Source organism: Emys orbicularis, chromosome 17 (assembly GCF_028017835.1).
Source record: "Emys orbicularis isolate rEmyOrb1 chromosome 17, rEmyOrb1.hap1, whole genome shotgun sequence".
Lineage (NCBI taxonomy): Eukaryota > Metazoa > Chordata > Testudines > Emydidae > Emys > Emys orbicularis.
Window position 1 is genome coordinate 7,121,893 of NC_088699.1, and position 26,971 is coordinate 7,148,863.

The window sequence follows — 26,971 nt, forward strand, 5'->3', positions numbered from 1 at the left end:
CACATTTTAGAATCTGCTTGCATCCCAACTGTAGCCAGGAAAGTAGTTTTTTTGGGGGGGGGAGGGGGAGGGAAACTGTTAGTTTATAATGTATTCAGACTTCAATCCAGTCCAGTCCCCTATCTCTCTCAAAGCAAAAATTTGCTACAAAAGAATTGTTCAAATCAAACCTTTTCCTTGCATTTCTGTAACATGTTTTTGTATTAAATAAACAACTTTTAATTTTGAGGAGGGGAGTCTACTTTAACAAGTCACAATGAAAAGAAAAAGACAACCTCAATTTCATTTATCCCACAATAACTTTTTAATTAAACTTATATCTCATAGATTTTTGGCCTATCAATGCAAGCAAAGGAGCTCAGAATTTCTTCTTCCCACTCCGAATGAGGCAGCATTGCTAGGAATTAAATCTCTACAAGGATTTGTACAGTAACCATATAGCTCATTCAGGCTCATTTGCAAATGGAAAAAGGACTTTTCACTAAAATTCAATGTCTTAATATTCCTTAACTATTTCTTCTATAGCCACAAGGGGGCATCTTTACTGCAGTCGCAAGGGGAAAAAAATCATACAAGTGCGGCGTAATGTATTTTTACAAGATGGAAATAACCTAATCTATTAAACTTACTCAAGGAAAAAGGAAGGGCTACTGCCAAGAGTATGCAGGTAAGTTACATAGATGCCAATAAGGCATAAACCCTTTTATTACACCTGCAGGACAAACAAGACGGAGGTGTACTTGGCTGGATGCAGGAAGCATCTAAGCATCTAAAACTGAAAGGGATCTGAAACAAGGGGGCGGGAGAGAGAATAGAGAACCCAAGAATTATTGGGTCAACCAAAAAAAAAAAAAAATGAAAGAAGGTTACAAACTATGATGTGGAAATGGGAGAGAGGACAGAAAGAAGTGAATATGGAAGGCTGCCTTGTGACTTTTGGTCTGGAATCACATCCCTCAGTGAGCACTGAGAAGGCATTTCAGATCCCAAAGGGACAGCCACTTCTCTGTAGTATTTTGGCCAGCTGCGTGAATAGAGAAAAATAAGAACACAAGGGGGAACAAAGTGGCCAAAAAATGGAGATGATTCCATCTTTAAAAATAACAATTATTGTTTTTAGTACAACTTCAAGGAAGAGAAAGAGTCATGCACAGGGAACTCCAGAGACAGCTAGAAGGAAAAAAATTCTCTTTCAAGGTAAATGGATCCACATGTGCTCCAACATGAATCCTATAACTCAAACAAGACAGCACAGACTTGTCACCCGATAGGAGCTGAAATGTATATTCTGCACTTTATTCAGACCTCTATGCTATTTTCTTCAACAGAAAACTTTTGGGGGGGATTCCACAGACTGATGAAGGACATCTCTAGGGCAAATTCTTTTTGACAAAATTTTAGCTGAAAATAATATAAAAATATTTCAGATTTATTTTACGTTCACAACAACGTTACCTTGTTGTTTTAAAATGTCCTGAGTTAAATGAAAGTCAGAGTCAACAGTGGAAGTAGCCCAAAAAGCTAGGGTTGTTTAGTGTTAATCTTCTAGGTTGAAGGTTTCTTTTTTCTTCACTTTTTTCAACTTAAAGATGTGCAAGCTTAAAAGAGAAGACTGTTCTTGAGAGAGAAGAAGTGCTAATTTCTGCTAACAATACATCTTCAAATAATTTGGATGTCTTTACTCTGAATCCATAATTTAGGATGATTATAGAGAGTTAAACAGAGATGCAGTAGGAATCTTTATCTCCTGATGCGTAAGCATGTACATGCAAACACAAGCAAATGGGTAATGTATTCAGGTTTCACCTCAGATGAGCAATCCTCACACTATTAATTAGGTATTAAGATTCTTTTAAAAAAAAAAAAAAAGTCTTATAAAAGGACAGTAGGCAGTACTCTCGGCTACCATCAAATAATAGTTTTCACCACTCAGTCTCTTATCAATAGAATCTGGACAATGCTCTGCAATCTCTAATGTTAGTATGTATCTACATCTTAAACTGTAATTTAATAGGACACAGCATAAAGAATAATCCTAAATATGAACAGATACACGTAACCTAAAAAGCATACGTGTGAAAATTATGCCCACTCTGCACTGTAACTGATTTTTCTTTTTTAACAGTTCAATGAACATGAAAACTAAATCTTTATACAAGGACCTAATTAGATAATCTGAAGTCAACTAGACCTGCCACCCTAGCATTTCACGGCATGCACATGAAAAAAAATGTACAAGACAATTCTGGCATTCAATGGGCTGCTCTGACATGCCGCTCCTATGTAAGTAACTCTGTAAGAGCCAGCATTCTTGTAGATATTATGCGTTTAGTGTCCCAGTATATGGTGCATCTATTTTAGGTGTCAGCAGGAATCCTAATGTACTTATTAAAATTAGAATCAAGCCTATATTATGCAGCCACCAAAAAAAAACCCCTGGCTTTCCTAGCGCACACATACAAAAATTATAAACATGCATACAGACACAAGAAATCACAAGGGTGTACTTAAAGTGGCCATGTCAAGTAAAGATTTTAACTATGGAGTGCCTAAGTATAGGTTTCACTGTTTATGAAGAATTAAGAGAACTATTCAACTATAATGAACCAAGGCCTCTCACACTATGTAATCTCACTGACAGTTGCAGATTTTGGCTCTGGACCAGTCCTCCTGGGGACAAAAAAAAAAAAATGAAAATCCTATAGAAAATAAGAACTGGGTTCAGATCCGAGCCACTGCCCATCAAGAAACTGCCCACGTGATTTGCAAGGCTCTCTCAAGACCCACTCCTGCTACAATGCCCACAAGGTACTAGCCAACTAATCTTGGCCAGGTTGTGGAACAGCAGGAAATAACTTATAAATACCAGCTAAAGAAATATTCATAAGTATCCAGTCGTGTGCATAGCCGGCCTATACAACTCCGTGATTTTATGATTGCTTTAATCTCTTCTCCTACTGTTGTTATACTCAGGCATTGCTTCCTGTTTCAAATTACCATTTAAGCTATTCAGAGCCGAGACAACGTCCTTGCTAGGTCTGTACACCACAACATGTTATAACAGGGCCCATATAGAGATTGGGGCCTTTGGATGCTACCAAAAAACAAAGATAAAAACAGACCAGACATTTACTTCAGAATTATTTCTTCAACATCGAAGCTAACTACTTCTTCCGAATGAACCAAGTACATGGGAGCAAGAGACGCACCCCCGTGCTACCTACCAGGTACCTGGCCACTCACCCATAGAGCATTGAAAGGCAGCCATATTTGATTACAGCAGTCGCTGCAGAAGCCAGAAGCTAACGGGTTAATGTAACTTTGATAAGGAATGTAATTGAAGTGCTACCCATCTGGCAATCTTTCTAAAAGAGAGGGAGAGGGAGAGGCAGGGAAATCTATTTTAACACATGCTTTCTGGAGAATGGCTGTTCTGGAGAGGCTAGTCTGCTCTTTGAGATTTCTCCCCAGAATGCTGTCTGTGACCATGTTCAGTGGAGCCTTTGCAACACTATTCCCGAAATGGGAGTGGCCTGTAATAGGAGTGGCCTGTAAATCTACAGTGGGGAAGTGGTGAGTGTGCATCATTTGACACAAACATGTCGTTCTGCAGAGCAAGTGCTTAGAAGACCCAACTCCCATCTGAGCCACATGGGTGGTGCTACATTTTGAGGCCTCCCTAAAGATCTGAGGTGTTAACAGCTTGAGGGGGTTATACAGTGTCCATAAATAGCCATTACAAACCAAACTGGGCACAATCTACAGTAAGGTGGGCTTTTTTCAGAAGAGTTAAGTACAAATATTTATGTTTAAATTACAATACAATCGTTTGCACCTCTATAGCATGTCATTAGAAGATCTAAGGGCACCTTATATACATTTACATAGCAACAAGAGCACACTAGGCACTTTACAGAAAAGTAACTAATTAAAAACGTACACATCCAATAGAGGGGTTGATCGGATATAAATAGATTACTTCATACATTACTTAATTACAGTCACCACTGAAGTGGAAAGCAGATGCTGTTTAAGAATATACAGCACCACTGTTTAGTTCAGGGCGGAAGGATAGTGTGCCCAAGTAGAAGAGCAAGGGGAATTTGGGGAGAATTAATTTCGCCAGGATGGCTCATATACTGTGCCAATCTCCTGTTTGCTGTCCAAATATTTGTTTTTCTATGGCATTGGCTATATTTAAAATGTTCACTGCATTCTTTACAGCAATGACCAGGTTTAGAGAAGGAAAATCAATAGATCATCAAAATTAAGATGTCCCCATTTCCATATCAGAATAAAAAGAGATTAAGGAACAGACCTGAGCTGCAGAAAGTTGGGAAATCTCATTAATACACTGTGAAGTGTCAGAAGAGCAAAAGCTAGGAACACCACAAGATATAATTACCTTGTCTGTGTTCAGAAATTTGCAGTCTGTGAGCAGATGAACTTCTGTACCATTGCCTGCTAGAGGCAGATGGGAATGCCTATTTAGCAGACTGACGTTCCCCTGGCAAAAAAAATTGGCCTAGACAATCATTTAGCTACCTGTACAGCTGGTATCTATATTTTATGTTACTGGCATCCTGCAAAAAATTAGCGTAATGCCCAAATCTGGGCACAGCGGAGCCATTCGTTGTACTGGTAACTAGTGAAATTGACTACAGTGCTGGTAACAGAAAAGTATATCAGGGTTAACCTGGTTATTAGTGTCAGAGCAAACTGAATTACTTGGAGAGACTCCAGTACATGAAGTGTTGGTGCCAACCAGAGCAGCAATGCTGGGAGCCAGCCAAGTGGTCGAACGGAGCTTAGTAGCATGAATACCAATTATTTTAGTTGTGGTAGGCCTTGTGTAAGCAGCTTTTGAGGCCAGCATGCCCCTCATGGAGTCAAATCCTGTTTCCAAACTGAGCATCTGTGCACCATCTGAGTCCTAGGGAAAGGAACACAGCTGCGTTCCTTTTCCCAAGAGGTTGGCCATACCTCATGCACGAAGAGGACGTGAAGAGTTTACACCAAAACATTGTCATTCAAGCCAGTGTAAACTTGGCATCTTCAGGTCATCTAGGATGATCTTTTTAAAGATCCAAGCATGCTTGACTTCGAATGCAAGAACTGCTGCCACAGGACAAATGTTCTCATTTTCTCCTCTCTTGCACCCAGACTCTCCAGCAACCCTTTCCATCCAGATGAGAATTGTAAAGGCCACAATAGGAGCCTAACAAATGGATCATGCGCTGAATCCCCATCTGCACATAGAAACCAGCCAAAACTCTTTTGTCTGACTTGCTGAGAGGAATCAGACCCAAACACCATTGAATCTTCTGGAAAATTCACATAACTGGTTCAAAACCACAAAAAGGAAGAAGGAAAGGGGAGAATGAACCTTTAACCAAATTTAAAACTCTTCTACCTTTTACACAGTCTCCAAAGCAATACATGCTCACCTGTAGGAAAGAGGAGCAAGTGCATGTTTTGCCTAGTAACTGGAGTGCAAGGCTGAAAGTTATGATTCCTGGGTTTGTTCCACAGCTCTATGTCTCCTAACCTTGAGCAAGTCACTTAATCTCTCTGGCTCTGTTTCACCATCTACGAAACAAGGATAATGTCTCCCACGGGGTTTTGAAACATAATGAACACTTGCAAGGTGTTACACAGAGACTACTAATATAATTTAAAGAAGAGTCGTGTTACTTTTTGCCATGTCGAGCCATGTTCTTTACCTGATCCCTCATCTTGCTTTCGCCACACCCCAAGTTTGCCATGATACCTACACTTGCTATGTGTCTGTTATTGTCACACAAAAGAGTAATATCACTTGCTCTTAGCATTGGACAGTTTCAGGTGAAGCACAAACAGCACTGGCTTGTAAGCCAGTGGCAATATTACTAAGCAATTACTAAGTGAGACAGCACACTTAGTGCTGCCAGACTGCCTCACATGACAGCCTCTACTGGCTGGTTGAGGGACAATGATGCAGTCATAAGAGTGCTGACCAACTATCCCAAGATGAGTGAAGTCATGGTATTGTATTTATAAGTAAAATACAAGAATTAGAAATCACCTTTCCTAAAAGCTGTACACAACAGGTCTTCTTCAGACGTGAACAGAGTATTTCCAACTAAGAGCACAGAGGTGAAAGGAAGAGACAGAGTTGTACAAAGCTAGATTCAGCATTTAAATCCAGGGGAAGAAAGTGACAAGAAAAGACTCTTCAGCATGTAGGGACATCAAGTGGTTTTTGCCAACTGCTGCCAAACTACAAAGCATTTCCTCCAAGAGTTCTTACACAATACATGGCAGACCCAAAACACATGGCCTTCTGAACAGGATTCTGCCCAACATGCTTCCCCTACTAACCCCTTTATGGGACCACCAAAGGCAAAAATATGTATGTAAAAATATATGGCTAAGTCTTGGCAGTAATTCTTCTGTTATTTCCTGGGACCTTTAGATGGAAAATAGTAGGCAACATCACAAAGGGAAGAATCAGGTCTTTCATATTTTACTGCAATAATGCTGGATATCACCTCATCAAGCATTCTGGAGTGGTTTCCATTTATTTCAACAGAGAAGACTCGGCATGCCCTCCAGCTCACAGATACATACCACCTTTAACGGGGGGGGAAAAAACTTGTGTTGAAGTGAAGAAGCCAGCTTCGCAAGACTAACAGGGACACACGTCCTGTATATCACAGGGGAGATCTTTCACTCACCCATTAAGCCAAACCCTCTTCAGCTCTATTTGGGAAATTCTCTATTCACACTGCTCTGATGCTCTATATGCAGGGACATCTTCCCTTCTATAAAAAGATACTGCTGCTTGTTTTGTGGCTTCAACATTTAGGGATCTTATTTCTCCGGTGCTAGGCCTGGACACCACTTACCAAGCGCTCGTGCCACAGCCAGGAATGGAATCTGGTCAATGACTGTACTCCTCCGCACTGGGCCATTGTGAGTCAGCCGAGGTCTCTTCCAGACAACCCGATTCACACCGGACTTATTGATCACACTAGAGGTATTAGAAACAAAGGGGTGGAGATTAAAAAAAAACAATTAGTCACAACCCAGCTGACTTTGTATGGTTTAAGTTACAGAAACAGTTACCCCTACTGTGTATGGAATTAATGCTATGACCTCGGTTAAGGCCTGCAGTGTAGACGCATCCTTCAGAACACAGTGAGATTGTGATAATTTGAGGTTTTTAGCCCAGCTTTGGCAGACGAGGCAAAGGGGACAGAAAAAGAGATGAAAAGCTATGGGGATTTTTGGCTTCCTGCTGATCACCTGAATGCCACTAAATGTCTCCCTCACATCAGAGGAGACGACAAACTGAAAGTTTGTTCCCCTGAGATGCTGGGCTGTATAACATCAATGTCAAATCCCAAAGGGGCAGTGTTATTTAGGGTTCTCTCTTTTGTTTTTTACTACTCGCCATGGCTCTGATAGTCAGCAGCAGGAGTGAGTGGTTTAAAAAAAAAAAAAAATTTGAAAAGAGCTACCTTAAACAGTCTTAATGTAGAGGTTTTCTTGCTAGAGTAGCAACAGGAGGCAGAAATAACAGAACAATCATCTGCTCTCAAGCCCGAATGAAAGAAACAGCTCTACATTTAAATTTTAACACCTGCTCTCAGATGTGGAGCAGTGAAATTAGTTCGCTCACATAAAGTTATTGGGGACATGAAGGAGAAGCTATGTGGAATAAGAGGCTTATTGTGGTGAGAGGCGATGAGCCATATACCCAGAAGAGGTAGTGGAAAAAGGCACTGGTGCAGCTTGGTAATAAGCTTAGTCTCCAAGAAGCTATGGACCAGGCACCAAAGCTAGCTTCACTTATGAAATAGCCATAGGCAATTAGACACTGAAAAGCTATGGAGCAGCCTCCAAACTCCTTGTATGACATTTATTCCAGGTGCAACTCCAGGGACTTTGAAGCCCTTACATCAGTGATGAATTGAGCCCCATTATTGCGTGGCATGGTGTGATATGCATAGGAGGAAGGATCACAAAGACTATATCCTCAGATTCACCATGCCCATTTGGAACCCTAAGGGCCAAATCATGTTAATGTTATTTCTGCCTGGAAGAAGATCCCATCCCACACTGACATTTAAACAGATTTTTAGCGGGGAAGCTTTCTTAATTTGACTAGCAGATCCAATTCTCCTCTTCTCCCATCACCTTTTCCCCTCTCTCTCACGGGAAGTGAAGATGTCCTGCTAGCACAATCCCACTATACTCCTGCCCAGTGGCACGTCTCACAGTTCTGGGAGTAGCTGGGCAGTCTCTGCCAGTTTCGTCACCAACTCTGGGAAAAGCTGAAGGACCACCAACAAGACGACAATATCAATCCCCACCACTCCTGTAAAAAAGGAAATTCTGGGAAATGCCCACTTGCAACTAGGAACTTCAAAATATATTCCGTGTCCTTCAGCCAGTGACAGAAAAGCACATTTGGAAACCTGTAACAGCTACAGGCACTAACCTAGTGAAACAGCAAGTTATCATTTCAGAAACCTCTTATCCCAAATGCAGCTAGCTGATCTGCTTCCACCTGCTAAAGACACAAATATCTGAAGGTTAATGAGCTGACAAGGTTCTTGTGTGAACGATGTCAACAGGAAAACCTTCAGTGATCTCTGCGCTCTGAACTGCTAAAAGAAGGGAACGGTGCCCATCCATCTGGTGCAGTACTGTTGAACAAAAGAGCATAGGGCTCCTGTGAAGCTGTGCCAGATTCGAGCCCTGAGGTTTGTTTCACAGCACTGGTGCCATCTGACAAGGCTTCCTGCTTGCTCCCCTACCTCTCAGTTATAGGGAACATGCATGAACTGCAATTCGACTCCTTCTGGGATGTTTTAACATCAGTCAGTTCATGGAAAAGAAACCTAAACTCAGCTTTGGCAAGTAGAGGAGGTAGCAATGTTCAAATACTATGACTTAATGTTCAGATTTACAGTGTTTAAATATATATCTATGTTCTGTTATTCATTTGTGATCTTAGTTTTCTTTAAAGAAAAGTCTTGCAAGGCCTGTTCTACAGCTGGCATTGTTACCTCTAGGGCAATGTAAAATGCATCAGAAATTTTACTTTTATAGAGCAGATAGATCCTAATTAGATATGGAAGATACCATCTATTGCCAGTATAGGGTACTGTATTCCAATAGAGGCCTTACCAACTGCAAAATGAACACTACGTTGCTACCAAAACCTTAATATTTTCTTCATTTGATAGAAAAAGCTCTCTACAGCTCCTAGTTAATATTTACATGGAAAAACAAATTTCTCTTTCAAATACTCTTAAGCCAAGGAGAACAAGGTCAGTCAGCAACCACCCCTCCCTTTCCCTCCCACTTTTTTCAGAACCCCAAATATACTTCTCACTTTGGAGATTTTCATTGGGCTTCCATTCGGAAATCAAAAATCACCCCATCCCATAAACCTCCAGCAAAATGGCATCAGTACCAAACAGTAAAATGAACACAACTACTTCCCCACAGCTAACCCACTGGATAGTCAGAGCCCAAATGGCAGAAACAGAAAAAAAACGTTCAAACCGGTTCACCGAGCTGCGAATGCATAAGTAGACTTGAACCCATTCGATCAGCAGGAAAAGGACGGTGACATGAAAAACTGAAATGAGAAACAAAACACAGAGTTACCTGCCCCCAAGCCCTTCGATTCTCTCCTTTTCTTTCGGAAGTTCAGGCTTATGGTCCTGTGTCACCTCCACAGCCCTAACAAAGTCGTCTTTGGGGTCATCCTGGACTCCGAGCACCACTCCTGAATCTCCGACATGCGCCACATACATCTTTGACCCACGGATAATTACCACACTGGCGGTAGTTCCTGATGTGCTTGGGAGGCCAGTCATAGTCTTCGGCCACTCTGCTGCAATGAGAAATAAAAGCTACATTTTTATTTTCTGAAACTTGTCATTAACCCCCCCCCCCCCCAGGAGATTATTTAAAAAGCCCCAAGATATTACAAGTACCTGAAGAAAAATATTTTGTAATGATGTCAAGAATGGATTAATAAGTAATATTCAGGCCAAATCATGCCAGTGTCAGTCAAACTAGAAACTGAGTGGTTGAATAGGTGTTTCTTCTTCATCTGTTTCAAGCCTTACCACAAGTCACAGTGAAAATGGCCTTCATAGTCTCCTCTGTCTACGTTAAATAAAACCCACAGATTTTAGCACAGTTGTTAATTTCTATTCATGAAGAAACAAAAACCAAGGAAGCAGAGGCATAGCAGATCAAGAGTAAGGGGTGTGTCCGAGAGGTCTGAATAAATTACAATGAGGTGTGTGTATGACCACATTATGACTGGTTCAAACCAATACCCTCAGGTTCTTCCTTTCTATGAGCATAAAATTAATTTAACTTCAGATTAAAAAATAAAAAATAATCCATACTGAGGTCAGAATACTGAGGTGGGATTTTGAAAGGCATCTCCCAGGGTTTAGTTGTCTGACTGCTGCTGGAGGAAATAAGCGCACAAAATAAGAGATATGGTGTTAGGTGAGAATATCTCCCAAGATTCAGTGAAGCCTAATGTTCACCTCCCTATTAGAAGTTGTAGGAGTGTCAGATAAATCAGGTCACTTAGTTGTTTGGACATTACAAACCCTTACAGGGAACAGAATGACTGCCTTTATATCTATGTGTAGTTTGGTTTTAAATATATTCTGAACAGTAGTTCAAAATAAATTGTCTATTTGCATCACCCAGGGGAAATTATTCACATGTCCACATTGAGGACAGAACTGCACAGGCTTCTTATGTTTGCTATCCCACAGCCCCATGTAAAACTTACTACTCAAGAGATACTCCTCCAATTCAGAATTAAACGCATATTAAATATCTACACTGGCTTTTCCTCCTCCCCTTCCACATTAAATTCAAACCTCTTCACATTAAATTCCTGCTTTTTCTCAGTCACCACTCTGCCACTGCCAACATTTATCTTCATCTCCTCCTACGCTCCCCTCCTGCTCCAAAAGTTGTGCCCAAATTTCTCTCCTAACTGCTCCCTTTGTCTACTTCATCTACACTCCTGACTTGACGATTTTTTCCTACAGCCCATTTAATGTTTGGGGCAACCCCCCAGTTAAGATACACCTAGCCCCACAACCTCCCTCCCTCCTTCAAACATCAGACAGGTCACCATTCCACGAAGCCAACTGTCAACAGCAACCTCATCTTATGCCTGTTCTGCACTGCACCTGCTCATGTCTTTAGACCATAAACTCTTCAGAAAGGGGATTCGGTTCTCTGGCATATTTTATCTATTGTACTTTACAATTTACACTTACAATGGTTACCATTAAAGAGTTTGCATTTCCCATAGTACAGTATGCTCCACTGCAGTATATATTCCACCTATCAGAAATACCATAGTATAGTAAATACCCTAGTACAGTATGTACTTTCCTATGGCATCCACTTTATAACAGAACAAAACCAACATGAGGAACCTGATACACTTATTTAATCCGACAAGCATCAGTAAAGTGAGGATGAGTTATCTTCAGGTTCCAGCAACTTCTCGAACCATTCAAGACAACTATGCTCCTTGTTGCAGCCTCCATATGTTCTGGGATGGAAATGAAAACATACAGCAAGATCAGCATATTAGGCCTTGAAACCAGGTGCTTTAACCTGGGAGAATTACATCATTAAAAGGGAAGAACCCTCATCCCCCCTCACCTGAGCCCTCCAACCCTTCTCCCCAACCCCCTATCACCATAATCCACCCTCCCCTCGCTGGAGTCCCAAACACCTCTTCACTTACTCCCCCCATTCCTCCGCTCCGTCACCTCCCAGCAAGCATTCACATGTCCAAATTATTTTATTTTCAAAAACAGTTTGATTGCATTTTCCCCATTTTTATTTTTATTTTAAAGACAGATTTTAGCAACACTCCTTCAAACCTTATCACTTCAAGGGCAGAAAACTGAACATTGGCTGAGGGTAGATCAGGATCAAGAGATTCTGCATACACGCTTTAGCTGACCAGCTGCAACGGAAACTGGCAGGCTAGAAAGCCTTTTGGCTACTCTGTGTGCACAGTAATCCATCTGGTGCATAAGAATTAGGCACATGCTTCACTAGAGAGCTAAACTCTCTCCCGAATACCATTTGCAATTTTGCTCCCCCCAGAGATACTGGGTGCCATGCACTCACTAGGGTTAACTCTCGAGCAATTAAGACCCTTGTGCCAGGATTGCAGCCCTTGTAGAATCCATGAATCTTAAGAAAAGCTGCTTTTTCCCCGCCCCCAAGGAGGGGGAGCTGTACCTCAAGAAACCTTTTCAAGTGACCCCAAATTTGGATCACCAATCCTACCCTTTCCCCCATAAGGCTCACCACATTTCAAAGGAATCAAAGGGTATGTCTACACTACCAGCCGGACCAGCGGGCAGCGATCGATCCAGTGGGGATCGATTTATCGCGTCTAGACTAGACGCGATAAATCGACCCCCGAGCCCTCTCCCATCTACTCCTGTACTCCAGCGCCGCGAGAGGCGCAGGCGGAGTCGACGGGGGAGCGGCAGCAGTCGACTCACCGCGGTGAAGACACCACAGTAATTCAATCTAAGTACGTTGACTTCAGCTACGTTATTCATGTAGCTGGAGTTGCGTAACTTAAATCGACACCCCCCCCCCCCCCAGTGTAGACCATGGCTAAGTAACATTGGAGATTTTAAAGCACTTTAAAAAGTCCAGCATGAAATACAACGCTATTCTAAACCTGAACTATAGCAGAGCTGGCACTCCACTATACCAACAACAACTGTGGAGAAAAGGCCCCCACTAACGAAATCTTGAAGAGAAATATTACTTTGGCCAGTATAGATAAAGCCGATAAAACATTTAGAAGGAATGTGTGCAGGCATAGTCAGGAAAACAACGTGAGCAGCTGCATTCAAATACAATGCATCAATTATCATTTTTCTTAGCCATTGTTTAAAAAAAGAAAAGTTTTTTGGATTCTCTTTGGAATCAAAATCTTCAGTCAGAGACATGGATAATCTTTAAAATTCTTGTCCAGAAATTCTGTTGTTTGAAGGTTATCACTTGTACAGGTTTAGGTGCCTTCCCACTGTTCACCTTCTGTTATCTGAACAAAAGGACTGGAGCCTTCAGACAATAAGGATATGTTTACACTACAGCCACACAGCTACCACGCTGCAGCTGTCCCATTGTACCATTGTGGTGTAGAGGCTTCTTCCATTGACAGAAGGAGTTTTTCCATCAATGTAGATAGTCCACCTCTCTGAAAGATGGGAACTATGTCAAAAGAAGAATCATTCCATTGACTTAAAGACGTCTACACCAGGGGTTAGGTGGGCCAAACTTATGGTGCTCAGAGCACAACGTTTTTCACAGCCCTGATCGATGTAGTCAGGTCAACATAAGTTCTAGGTGCAGACCAGGCCAACGTGTTGTGTACTTCTATAGCACTATTCAACAAGGGATCAAACATTACTTTACAAACATTATGTCCCAAGATCTCTGGGAGGTGGACAACTACTATTCCACCCACTTTGCAAATGAGGCTTGTCCAAGTCCACAGAGCAAGTCGATGACAAAATTATGTCTAGAAGAACCCCAGAGTCCTAACTTCCAGTTGTGTGTTTAGGACTTCCTCCCTATTTAAAAATTTAATTAGATATCAATTTCATCCCCAATTATTTATTGAACACAAACTGCATTTGACCTGACAGGTGGACCAAAAGGGCTTTGTCTAGCAAGCATGACAACTGTGGATATATTTAATACACTCATAAAATGGTGAGATTGAGGCAGAACTCTGAAGTCCTCATTTCCATTTAACCTGTGCATTTATTACAACAACAACATACACTGGTAGGAACTCATTAGCTGCAACAAACCCTTTTTAGCAAAAAAGAAATGTATTAGACAATCAAATTAGTGTTTATGTAAAATGAAAAGCATTGTAACTAAAATCCCACATTTGAAAACAAAACAGATACAGCAAGAGCTCATGATTTTAAGCTCTCACTAAGCCACACCTATGTCCATCTACATTAAGGGGCTTAAGCAAGTTAAGCCTTGATTTGTTTTAGTGGTGAATACTAAATATAATCTAGAATAGGACTTTCTTCAGATATTCAGATCATGCTATCTCAAACTACGAGAGAGATGCGTTTTAACTAGTAAACACAAATTATTAAAATCCTCTTTGTTCTGTGCGCAAGCAATACATTCATTATCATTGGCCACACAAAAAAAGATTTAAAAAAGCTGAAACAAATGTAGTGATAGAGTTTATCCATGAGCGTTAGCCCAAAATGGATCTGACATGCAGCATTCAGTGACTTGTATATAGTCGGAAACAAAGAACTAAGGATTCTGTTAATATACTACTACTTTCAAAGAACGCAGACCTGATCAGACATCAGTGGATGAGTCAAGACTCCAGATCAATTACTAAAAACTATGACTCTGGGGCAAGGCACTTACATGCCTCAAGTTTCTTCTCACTTCATAAAATGAGGATATCTGCCTACTTTAGAAAAGTCCTGTCATGCTGAACACTTGTAAAAGACTTCGGCTTTATTTTCACTGGGGTAGTGGAGTGTTGTTAACTCAAGTTAGCTAATGCAAGGTGGATTTTACCTGCCATTTCACTCTGAATCTCACTCATCATTAGGTTATCAAGTTGAAGCTGGCTAACAGAGCCCCTCTTCCCTTCATTGTTTTAAGACCCTCACAAAGCCCAGCGTTAAGAAGAGTAGCAGTTTTAATTCAATTTCCTTGTTTTAACCACTTAAAAAAAAAAATCAGGATTTTCATAACCTTAATGCAGAATGGTTGTTTTTAAACACCAATCCAGCATTTTTTGTTTTTCTTACACTAAATAAAAGGTTCAGGAGTAGTCAGGTATGCACTTTTATTTCCAAAATAAGGACACTTGGTACAAATTGTTTCAGTGTTAATTCCAAAGCGAGGGTCAAGCCAAGACTAAGATTACTAAGATATAAAGATGTACATTTCTTTTTCATCCTGCCAAACGTAAACTAAAGACATAACAGGTTGTTACAGGTGTGTCTACAACCACAACACCAGATGGTCAGACAAATGATCCTAACTTTTTCTGTTTGTTTGTGGTTTTTGTTTTGTTTTTTTAAGTATGAAGCTGTATCCACCACGGACTACACAACTATTCTCATGTGGCCCATTCCCCAGCTAACTCTTGAGCTGCAGCTAGTTGCCTTAAAGGATACACTGCAATAAAACAGCTGTGTTAGATAAGTGGTGATTCTCACAGTAATTTCAGATTTTCTGTAGTGTATAGAAGCCAGGTGCTGACACACAAACCTAACCACACCTGATCTGGTGATCTGGAACTGAGGCTTAAGTTCAGTATTTGTTTCAGTGGGATCACAGGTCCCAACAGGACTTCAGTAGCCTGCCAGTGAGTATTATCTCAACCCAGCAACATGCATCTTTCAAGCTTTCCCACCCCCCCCTTCATTAAGTGTACACGTGAAATGTAAGACCAAGTTTCCTTTTGACAAAACAAGTCCAGTGCACTGTGTTTATACCAGACTCCAATATTCCAGATAATCCAATATGGTGGACAAAAGCCATTTTTCCTAAATCAGATGCACTGAGAGCACATGCCACTTTATCAGTTAAAAGTCACAATGCATTGTTTGTTCTGGACAGTATTAGGTTTTCTCCCTGTCCAAAATGCTGCAACAGCTTCCCAAGCCCCTGGTTCCAACTGCTGCTATCCCTCATTCAAAATACTGCCATGGCTCCCAAATATTCCTTGCGTCTTCCCTCCTCTTCCCTACCTGGCCACTGAAAAGGAGCCTTCGCTCAATTACGCTATCCTAAGAAGTTTACATAATCTGTTTTAAAAACACACACAATGCATACCAGGGGTCTTAGTAATGTTCCTTTAAGATTGAGGGACTGTCAGTAGGATTCTTTATAAACAGGGATTTTTCTGACAGAGGACTATTGCAAGGCAAGATCAAGATGACCCAACTATAAAGGCAAAGTTGTACATCATTAAGTTGACGAATTATTGCCCACTTTATTGTGCACTAAGTTGACAGTGATCAAAAGAGGAATATTGAGATGAGACAACAACACCACACAGTTGCATTCACCACTCAGAATTATACCCGCACTGCCTGTAAACAACATAATCTCTCCTACATGTTCGGCAACAGAGGAACAATGAGAAACTGCTGTTATGTCCAAGTAATGTAATTCAACAATAGTTTTCTTGCTTCTGTGGATCTATATCCCAACATTTACATTTAAATCATACAATTATATTCTCAGTGTCAGCGTCCGACTACAACATAGCTGCAACTGTTGTACTAACACCATCACCTGCCTAATAGTTATAGACTCAGATACTTCTTCCCGCACAGTATCAATTTGTTTTAAAAGGAGTTAGATTTTGGGATGTCCTTAACAGCAGAAGACAAATGTGCTAACATGCGCTAATACTTTTGGCATAGACAGGCCCCAAATTAGAAGTGTGTAAACTGGTTAACAGTGTTAACAAATCTTCACCAGGCTTTTTATATACAAGGCAACATACAGTACTCTACAGTAATGGTCCAGAGCAATTTAGGAACACTATTTTGAACCATTACGGTGAAGAATTTTAAATGGGCAAGTTGAAAACTTGTTTGGAGACATGTTAAGACAGGTGCCTACTCTTTCCACCTGTGAAAATCCTTCAGGACTTGACAAGCTAGAAATTTACGCATTACTTGTAGTTAATATTTAACAGCTGTCACAAATACAAATACCCCACCCCAACTGACAAAACAGACACCACCTTGGAGTTTGTATTACAAAGGAGTGCAGCCAGCCCAGTGTGCACAATAGTGGGGAAAAGAGAAATTTTGAACAAGAACAAGAGAACAAAGCCCTTCTCTTGAAGAAAGGACCTTGTGGTTATTTTGTTTTGTTTTCCATTCAGACTAAAACAGGATCTCATTGTTTAAGGTCTCCTCCAAAAGACTCAGACAGCAGACTGCATAGAACTCAACCCACCTACCTTGGAAAGCGTGGAATCAGATCAGTCAACTCTGTCAGGAATGGAACAGCTTGTTCCAGGGAATGCAAGTGTTCTAAGCCTGCCATTAAACTACACGTAAGCTAGTTGTAGTCACTGTGTAGCAAGAGATTTAATAAAACAACAAGATGGTAAGTATTGTTTTCTACACATACACAAACAGCAAGCCCTTCTTCCTTCCACACAAAATATCACTAAAACCCTACATAAATTGTGGAGCAGTTTTTGTTTGTTTGTTTTTTAAATGGGCAAAACAGTGTTAGAAAAACTAATAACGTTACTACAGTTGTGCAATTACATGGAAGAGTATTAAAAAAAACAAACTTTTGTTTCTGGTCTCCCCATGCTGGTTTTCTGACCCTCTTTCCTCATCGATCAACAAAGCTTTTGCTACACACCGAAGCAGTTTTATAATCCAATTTAATGCTCCTCTACCTCAGCTTTACTCTGCCCACAAAACAAAGACAGATCCCTCTTGCAGGACATTGGTCGTCAGCTTGGAAATATTGGAGTCAATGGCTTATTGGCGGTAACCATGGACAGTCACTCAGGGTATGCGTACGCTACAAGCACTACAGCGGCAGCCACAGAGGCGTAGCGAGCGCCCTCCGTACCCTCCGACCGGAGGGGGCCCCGCAAGGAAGGGGGCCCCTAAAAGTGGCAAAATAAATACCGCATTCCAGTTTCTGCATTGTAAGGGGCCCCGCCCGGACGTATGTTCAGAGGGGGCCACCGTTCGGAGGGGGCCACGTTCTTTGTTGCTACAGCCCTGGGCAGCCACACTGCTACAGTGTAGTTGCTTCCTACATTGCCGGGAAAGGTTTTTCCCACCACTGTAGTTAATCCACCTCTCCAAGAGGCTAGATTGCTGGTAGAAGTCTTCCATCAACCTAGCTTTGTCTACATTGGAGTTAGGTTGGCTTAACTATGGAGTATTTATTTGAATATGTTATTGAATGAAAACCTCAAGTTTTCTTGCACCTGCAGCAAAAGCTAGCAAGTTTGTGCTCCAGAAATCAGGGAGGAAGGCTTACTGCAAAACTTACAGAGAAGTTACAGAACTACCAGCAAAAGACAGTGCCCTGGCTTAAGCTGTCCTCGAAAACTGTTTAGAACAGTTACATATCAGAAGCTCTGTTTGGTACTCACCAGTTGTTGCTCATAGCATTTCCTACATCATGTCAATAGTTTTGTTTTTATGTGGTTGGTTTTTTTTTGGGGGGGGGGGTGCACGTGCTATGAAAACCACCTTTGGTTACCACACTCAGCAGGGAGACAACTAGAAAACAAGCTCATTATCTTTTTCCTCCATGCTCTCTCCCCATTGTTTGGGTCCATATGACCACCCTACTTCCTGCCATGCAAGCCCATAATCTGGGGGTCAGCTGCCACTCCTCTCTTTTCCCTAATATCCAGGCTTTGATTAAGTTCTGCTGCTTCTTCCTCTACAATAGCTCTAAAATCTACTCCTTCCTTTCTGCCCCAACAGCCACTTTTCCCACACACCCCACTTCAACTATGGCAACCTGTTCTTTCAAGATCTTTCCAATACTTATATTACCCCTGAAAACCCTGCTCTGTCCAAAATGTTTTTTCAAAAAGTCTCAACTGTTACTTCAACCATGTCATTCCCTTTGAATCACTTCATTGGCTCCCTGCTGTGTTGTGCATGGAATCCTAATTTATCCTTGACTTCAAGGCCCAATATTCACAGTGCTCCTGCCTACAACTTTGACCTGGTCTCATTGTGTGTTCCCTTCTCCCTGCCAGCCTTCATACTCCCTTTGTCTTCATGCTTTTCTTCCATGCTGTCCCATATGCATAAAGCCTCCCCAGACTAATCAATAAGCCACAACCCTCACCACATTTAAAATCCTCGTGAAATTTACTTCTGCAGTCTCACCTACTAGATGTGTGAGGAAACATCACATGCATGATAATATCATCACCTAAATCTTTCCCTCTTCTCTTGCATAATTAGGACACTCACTTATGTCATGCTGTATTGTTAGGGCAGGGACTGTGCTCTTTGTTTTGGAACGTACTGAGAATATTCCCAGATACTCAAATAGTAAAACAAGTAACAAATAATAATCCCAGTTGCAGCAGGCATGCTTTGAATCCTTCCATCAGCAATCAATGGGCAGAACTGGAGACGGGGCAATTGAGGAAAAATGTCCGCCAGGTCCTTTAGAAGGGACCCATTTGGTACTAAAAGAAGTTCCCCCTTCGTCTCAGGGCATTCCAGGTAAGGAAAGCCTGGAGGTGATCACATGCACAACTCCATAAAATAACAAGATCTACAGAACAGATTTAGCAGGGGTTCCAACTTGCATTGTTAGCAAGGCAACACACAGCTTCACAATCACCCTCTCCTCTTTTATCCAAAGTCTTTACCTAGTGCCTTTCTATCCATCACAATGTCTCCTCACAGCACAGGGTCCTTTCCCTTCCCCAAATAATCTTTACCAAACGTCTTGATCGAACCAGAAAACCATTTTCCCCCCAGAAACACATTTGCAGTCTCTCCACATGTAGACTGAAACGATTATAATGATAAAGTTGGCATCCTGTTTCCAGCAGCAATGGAGGGAAACTTTGCAACCATATAACTCACCAGTATGTTAAAACAAAAAAAACAAAACAAAAAAAGGAGGGGGGTCGAAAGTGAAGAAAGAAAGAGATGGCTGAAACCGGGGTGTTTCCCCCATTCTCGATAATAGTGCACGGAGAAACTTGGTGGTGTCTTGTTCCCAGTGCAGGATGATACTGACCTGTTTCCAAATGGTGTGAGAATAGGACAGCACGGGGGAAAAAGGGGGGGGAGAAGAGACAGGTGCTGACCTTTTACCCCGGGTCGAGGGTGCAAATTGGAGGGAGCAGGGGGAAAGTAGCAGGCAGAGAAGTAAAAAGGCGATTGTCCTGCTCCTTAAAGGGGGGGGGGGGGGGAGAGAGAGAGAGGCGATCACTGCCCAGCCCATTCCCAAATGGGAGGGGCAGGGGGAGAAGCAGGAAGGGGGGAGGCTGCCGCCCTGATAACAGTTCGGAGGGGCGGTGAAGATTAGGAGCAGAAGCGAGGGAGAAGTTGAACCGATCTGGCAGCGCCTGTAACTTACGCAGCTTTTTCCACATGGCCCGGTGGCAGGCAATGAAGCCTTTGCGCAGGGCCGCGCACACCTCGGCCGGCTCGGCGGAGCAGAATCCCTTCTGCTTCTTGATGAAACCCCAGAGGTTCTCCCGAGCGAACTGGGCCGCCTCCCGGCCCCCGTGCCCATCACACACGGCGAAGAAGGCCACGGAGCGGCGAAGGCACCGGCTGGAGCCGGGGGACGGCTCTTCCTCTTCCGCCGCCGCCTTCGGGCTAGCGCCTCTCCTCCGGCAGCTTGCGGGCAGGGGGTCGTGCCTGGCCCTGGACTCGGCCGCCCGCTGGCTTCCAGGCACCGATCCGCCCTTGTAAGCGGGGCCCTCCTCCCCTTCGGCCGGCAGCTCCGGCTCCACCACGATCTGGGTCACATCCTCCATGTATTTCCTGCCGCCCTGGTCGGAGAACACGCTCACCCCCAGCGAGTACAGACCCTCCATGGGGGGACCGGGGTAGAGGCTGGAGCCGCTTCTCCGACGGTAGCAGGCCCCCAAAAAACCAGCGCGGGGTCTCCAGCCGAGCGGCTCTAGCGCGCTCCCCCGCCAGCAGCTCCAGCCGCGACCGGTGACTATTGTTTATGTTCGAGGCGCTGTTTGGGCATGTCCGAGACACGGAACGCGGCGCTCATGTAACAATCCCCGATGGAACCCGCAGGACCTGAGAGTTCCGAGGCGCAGCGCCCCCTGCCGCACGCCAGGGCTAACTGTACCTCCAGCGCCACCGTTCGAAACAGCGCCCCCTGCGCCCGTCCGCGAGTCGGGCCTTGCAACAACCCTCTGCAGCGCTCAGCGCTGTAACCAGCAGTGGCCCCCGCAGCCGCGGGCAGGGCGTTAAAAGCTTCTGCTGGTCCTAGGTCCACTTCAGAGGCTTCTCTATAGGGTGACCACTGACCAGTTAACAAGTGTGAAAAATCGGGGTGGGAATAGGCCCCTATACAAGACAAAACCTCAAATATTGGGATTGTCCCTATAAAATTGGGACATCTGATCACCCTAGTTCTCTATTAAGACTTAAATTTTAATTTAACTGAAGATTGCTATAGTACCATAAATGTACAGGCACTTTACAAGGAGGGAGTACAGCTTTATTCAATAGGGTGCCAGCTACCAAGTCAAAGTCCTGAAACTTACCCCTTGCCATAGGCATCTTTAAAAACCTTTCACTCTAGTCCCTGATGGCTTTACCTCGCCTCACCTTGAAGACTGACTCAGCCTTGCTATCACAGCAGTAGCTCCTACAGGGCCCATGGAATAGGGTCCTGAACGACAGACAGAACTGCTAGGGCTGGATCCTTGGTTATATAACAGAACAAGATATGTAAAAAGCAACAGAGTGTTCTGTGGCACCCTATAGACTAACAGATGTATTGGAGCATAAGCTTTCGTGGGTGAATACCCACTTCGTCGGATGCAGGTATTCCACTTCGTCGGAAGTGGGTATTCACCCACAAAAGCCTATGCTCCAATACGTCTGTTAGCCTATAAGGTGACAGAGGACTCTTTGTCACTTTTTACAGATCCAGACTAACACGGCTACCCCTCTGATACAGAACAAGATATGCTCATTGCCAGAAAGAGCTTTATGTAAAACAAATTTGTGCCAGGTACTTTATATTCATACTTCCACTTTGTATTCCTATAGTACCTTCTACCTAGAAGCTCCAAGAGTGTTAAAAACATTGTTGAATTAAGCATCACTAAAATAGGTGGAAGTAGTTTGGACTTTTCTTTCATTCTTTCAAATGAGGAAAGCTGGTGGCATCTAAAAGTGGGAAATACTGATTCATGCCCATTTGATATACCCATAGTATCAATGATACTCCCAATATATCAATGATACTTTTAATTTCTGTAGTACCTGAAGATCTTAAAACATGTTACAAGCATTAATAAATCAGAATGACCTTGGGAGATAAATATCCCTACAGTATTTTATAGCTGGATATACATACACAGAGACACTACATTCTTTGCAGAAGATCATGTAGCAAGTCGCTACAAGAAGCAGGTACAGAACCCAGAAGTCCTGCCTCTCTCTCACCTCTCTCCTTGAACCAGCAAAGAAGACTTCTTCAGAGGTAAATCAGCCACATGAAGACACCTCTTTTACCACAGTGGTTAAAACATTATTTATTAAATTAAATAAGACAGGCACAGCATACCCTGAGAAGCGTGCTACAATCCAGAAAAACAAGATCACTCCATTTCCTTTTTGGCTAATTGCAAACCAAACAATTGCGAACAGGATAATTGGCACTGTAAAGATCTATAAACCAATCACTATTGACATCAGTGGGTGAACAGAGCCAATTATTATCAGGGTGTAGTCAGATAACAGTACTCCCCACTTGAAGTGAGTGACAAGAAAAATACAGATTAATAATACAATGGTGTCTGTTTCATCTAAGGAACTATTAAAGTCTCACAACACCGCTAAGAAATACAATAAGGAACTATGCCTATTTCACAGCTGTGTAGGCACAGCAGTTGTTATTAAACATAGATTTTCATTAAGTCTAAATGATGCTTTCTACAACACTTAAAAGACCAGGTCCCTTGCCTTGGAGCACATCATGGGCATGCAGAGCCAGGAATAAGAACATAGGACTGGAAAGGACCTCCCAGGTCACTGAGTCCAGTCCCCTGCTATCAGACAACCCATCATATAATCCCATTCATAAATTTATCTGGCTCCCTCTTAAAACTAGTTAAGTTGTTTTCCCCAAGTACTATTGAAAGGTTGTTCCAATATTTATTGGGACAAATCTTGCTCTGATTCTGCACAGTATAATCCTCCCCGAAGTCAAATGGATGAATTGTACAGGTTGTAGATTGTGGCACATCCTAATTCCTGTTGCTAGATTTAAAACATGAATTAGAACCAAGCAGACTAACTCCCATTCCTGTGCTCTCTGTATATGCATATAGGTTATTCTGATATTTGTGAAGCTCACCAAAATAGGAAAAGTCAAGGGGAATATCTAATTCATTATGATGATTAAAAGAACCAGTGGTTTACGAATTCCAAGATGTTTCTTTTCCCCCCTTTTCATCCTGATGAGATGTCATTTTGTACTTCCAAATGGAATCCAACATTTCATAATTCATTGGTGATGTTGCATTCCGGCCAAATTGATTTATGTCTGATGATTGGAATTATTTATTAAATATTTTATAATCAAAGCATTTTACCTCATACAGATCATATAACCAAAGGAGAGCAGAGTGGGTGTGTTTTTTTTTTTTTTTTGCTGTATAACAGCCACACCCCAAACTTGTAACTGGACACACACAAAAATTCCAAAACAAATGCTTTAACATATCTTGGGTGTGGAGCTGCTGAGGATTATGCAGCATGCTAAAGTACATTCCTACAGTAACTCCTCGCTTAACGTTGTAGTTATGTTCCTGAAAAATGCAACTTTAAGCGAAACGATGTTAAGTGAATCCAATTTCCCCATAAGAATTAATGTAAATGGGGGGGTTATGTTCCAGGGAAATTTTTTTCACCATACAAAAGACTATATATATATATATATATATATATATATATATATATATATATATATATATATATACACACACGGTATAAGTTTTAAACAAACAATTTCATACTGTACACAGCAATGATGATTGTGAAGCTTGGTTGAGGTGGTGAAGTCAGAGGGTGTGATATTTCCCTGGGAATGCCTTACTGCTAAATGATGAACTAGAACAGCTGAGCCCTCAAGGGTTACACATTGTTGTTAATGTAGCCTCACATTCTACAAGGCAGCACAAATGGAGGGAGGGGAGACAGCATGGCAGACTGTAGACAGAGACATACACCGTGTGTGTGTGTGAGAGAGAGAGAGATGTGCATTGCCCCTTTAAGTACACTGACCCCCCTCTAACTACATTGCCTTTTTAAGTAGATCAGCAGGTTGAGACAGCAGCTGCTGCTAGCAAGCTCCCTCCATTCTGAGCAGGGCCGGCTCCTGGCACCAGGCAACCAAGCACATGCTTGGGGCGGCACCTGGTAAGGGGCGGCCAATCTTGGGGTGGCGGGGGGCAGAGCAGCGCGGCATTCCGCGGGGGGGGGGTGCTCCGGCGGCGCGGCGCTCGGCGGGGGGGGCGGGCTGCGGCGGCGGGGGGGGGCGGACTCCGGCGGCGCGGCGCTCGGCGGGCTCCGGCGGCGGGGCTCGGTGGGGCGGCGCTTTTTTTTGCTGCTTGGGGCAGCAAAAAAGTTAGAGCCGGCCCTGGTTCTGAGCCGTCATGTCCCCCTCCCTGATCTATGGAGATGGAGTAAGCGGGGGGCAGGAGCAGGGGGGAGGAGGACACCCTGACATTAGCTCCCGGAAGCAGGCCAAGGCAGAGGACAGGAGCAGCACATGGCAGTGGAGGGAGGGACAGCTGAACTGCTGGCAATTGATAGCCTGCTGGACGGCTGCCGCACCGGGAATTTAGGGGAGCCAGGAGGTGATGGGGGGCTGCCAGTCCATTCTGGTTCCAAGCCCCCACCAGTTAGCTCCAACGGGCTGCTCTTTCTGCAAGCAGTGGACAAAGCAGGTGGCTGCCAAACAACGATAGAAGGGAGCATTGGGCAACTTTAAACGAGCATGTTCTCTAATTGATCAGCAACGTAACAATGTTAACCGGGATGACTTTAAGTGAGGAGTTACTGTATTTGGTAATTTGTTCTTGTATTCTTATAGACTTCAAAAAAGCTCAGTTCAACCCAACCAGATACAGTAATCTTGCAATGACATAACTCTGTATACAAAGAGTGTGCAGGTGGGTAGAGAAAGATGTTGGTTTCATGAAGATTCATTACCTAGGCCCCACACTTCAGACCCAAATAGTTTGAATATACACCTCTACCTTGATATAATCGTTGTCCTCAGGAGCCAAAAATTCTTACCGCATTATAGGTGAAACCACGTTATACTGAACTTGCTTTGATCCACCAGAGTGCGCAGCCCAGCCCCCCCGGAGCGCTGCTTTATCGCGTTATATCCGAATTCGTGTTATATCGGGTCGCGTTATATCGAGGTAGAGGTGTATCAAATGTAATTAACCATTTCTATGTGCATTATATGCCCATATGTATACATTTCCTTTTCCTAAAACCCACTACCCTTAGTTAAAATCAACAGGAAAAGAGCAGAGATATTTCATACATATAACCTCTTACCGCTAAAGTAGTTGTGTCGAGGGGGCTGGTTTGGCTTTTTTTTTTTTTTTTTTTTTTTTTGTCAACAGTAAGGGCTCATCTACAGGAAAATGTTGCACCCATTTAACTTAAATTGGTATTTAAACCAAGATAGTTAAACTGACACAATCGCCTGTGTAGACTCTTATTTTGGTTTAAGACTGGCTGATTGCAGTTTAGTTTAAACAAATTCCTTACAGATTTAAGTAAAATCAAAATAAGCCTAGTTTAAACTGAAATAAGAGCATCAACATTGCCTTTTATTCTCATTTAACTCAGTTTATTTAAAATCCCATCTTAAATTAAACTGGTGCAACTTCTCACGTAGACAAGGTTTTATTCCAGTTTAAACATGTTTTATTTTGGTTTTAAGCCAATTGAAACAGGTTTAAGCTAAACTCAAATAAGCCACTCAAACCGAAATAAGAGTGGCCTTGTCTTCACTAAGGAAAAAAAGGTGTATTTTTAGTACATTAGTTAATATATGTTAAAATCCCAGTGTAGACAAGGCAATTGTAGTTTTAACTTGTTAGCTGGTCGAGGTAAACCCTAGGCTCCCCTGTAGGGAGATGTTAGCTAACATGTTAAAAGTACACCCTTTTTCCTAGCCCCGGTCTATGCTTAAAACTTACGTCGGCGTAGCTACGGTGCTCAGGGACTGTGGAAAATCCACACTCCTGAGTACCGTAGCTATACTGACCTAACTTCCTGTGTAGACACAGTTAGGCTGAAGGAAGAATGCTTCCGTCAAGCTAGCTCCAGCGCTTGGGGAGGTGGTGTTCCTACAACAATGGAAAAACCCCTTCCATCACTGTAGGTTGCATCTACACTACAGGGTTATGCTGGCATAGTTATGGCGCCGTAGCTATGCAGCTACATGGCCACATTGTACATAGTCATAACGTAGGCAGGGCTAGTTTCTACAAAGGGGTTTGCACCAGTTAAAGTATATTGGTTTAAAAATAGATTTAAATTAAACCAGTGCAACATCAGTGTTTAGACAAGGCCTAAGGTGTGCTTTGACATTTTGTGGTAAGGTAACCTGTAATACTATTGTTTTAGCAGCTCAAGTCTGGTTTACACTATAAAGTTTTCTGGTAAAACTTGCCTTCTGTCAGCATGCATTCACCTTCAGTTCTGATAAAACCCTATACTTCTGCCAGTAAATGTATACCCCAGCAGCATAAGTTCTCTACCAGCACTCTTCCACCAGTACAATACTCGTGTGGACACTCCATGGGCTGTACTCCAACAAACAGCCCTCCAGCAACAATCCCACAATGCCACTGTCCCCACAGCAGTAACCACCTCTGTCAAATTTTTGAACTCCTCTACCAAGGGGTCACAGCAACCAGAAGCTATATACGTACACTTTTAAATCCCCAGTGTGTTTTGGAAATGCCTTTCTTCCTGCTAGCCCATTGTTGCAAACACACAGGTATGGCTCCATGTAAAGCTAAAGCTAAAACTGCAGCTAAACCTTTTGCTTCTACCTGTTCCAGGAAAGAAATCCTGGATTTCCTCAGTTAATGGGGGAAAGGAGCAGTGCAAGCACAGCT

General features: G+C 42.6%; 1 protein-coding gene across 1 annotated transcript in view; it reads right to left on the reverse strand.

Moving 5' to 3' along the window:
• PPM1D (protein phosphatase, Mg2+/Mn2+ dependent 1D) overlaps window positions 1-20,662 on the reverse strand; it is a 38,016-nt gene extending 17,354 nt beyond the window's left edge. Inside the window, exons 1-3 of the mRNA XM_065418286.1 lie at window positions 20,197-20,662; window positions 9,664-9,892; window positions 6,888-7,012 (exon numbers count right to left, since the gene is read on the reverse strand). Coding sequence (XP_065274358.1) covers window positions 6,888-7,012; window positions 9,664-9,892; window positions 20,197-20,662 — 820 coding nt within the window. The remainder of the gene's footprint in view (window positions 1-6,887; window positions 7,013-9,663; window positions 9,893-20,196) is intronic.
• Between the last annotated feature and the right edge of the window lie 6,309 nt (window positions 20,663-26,971).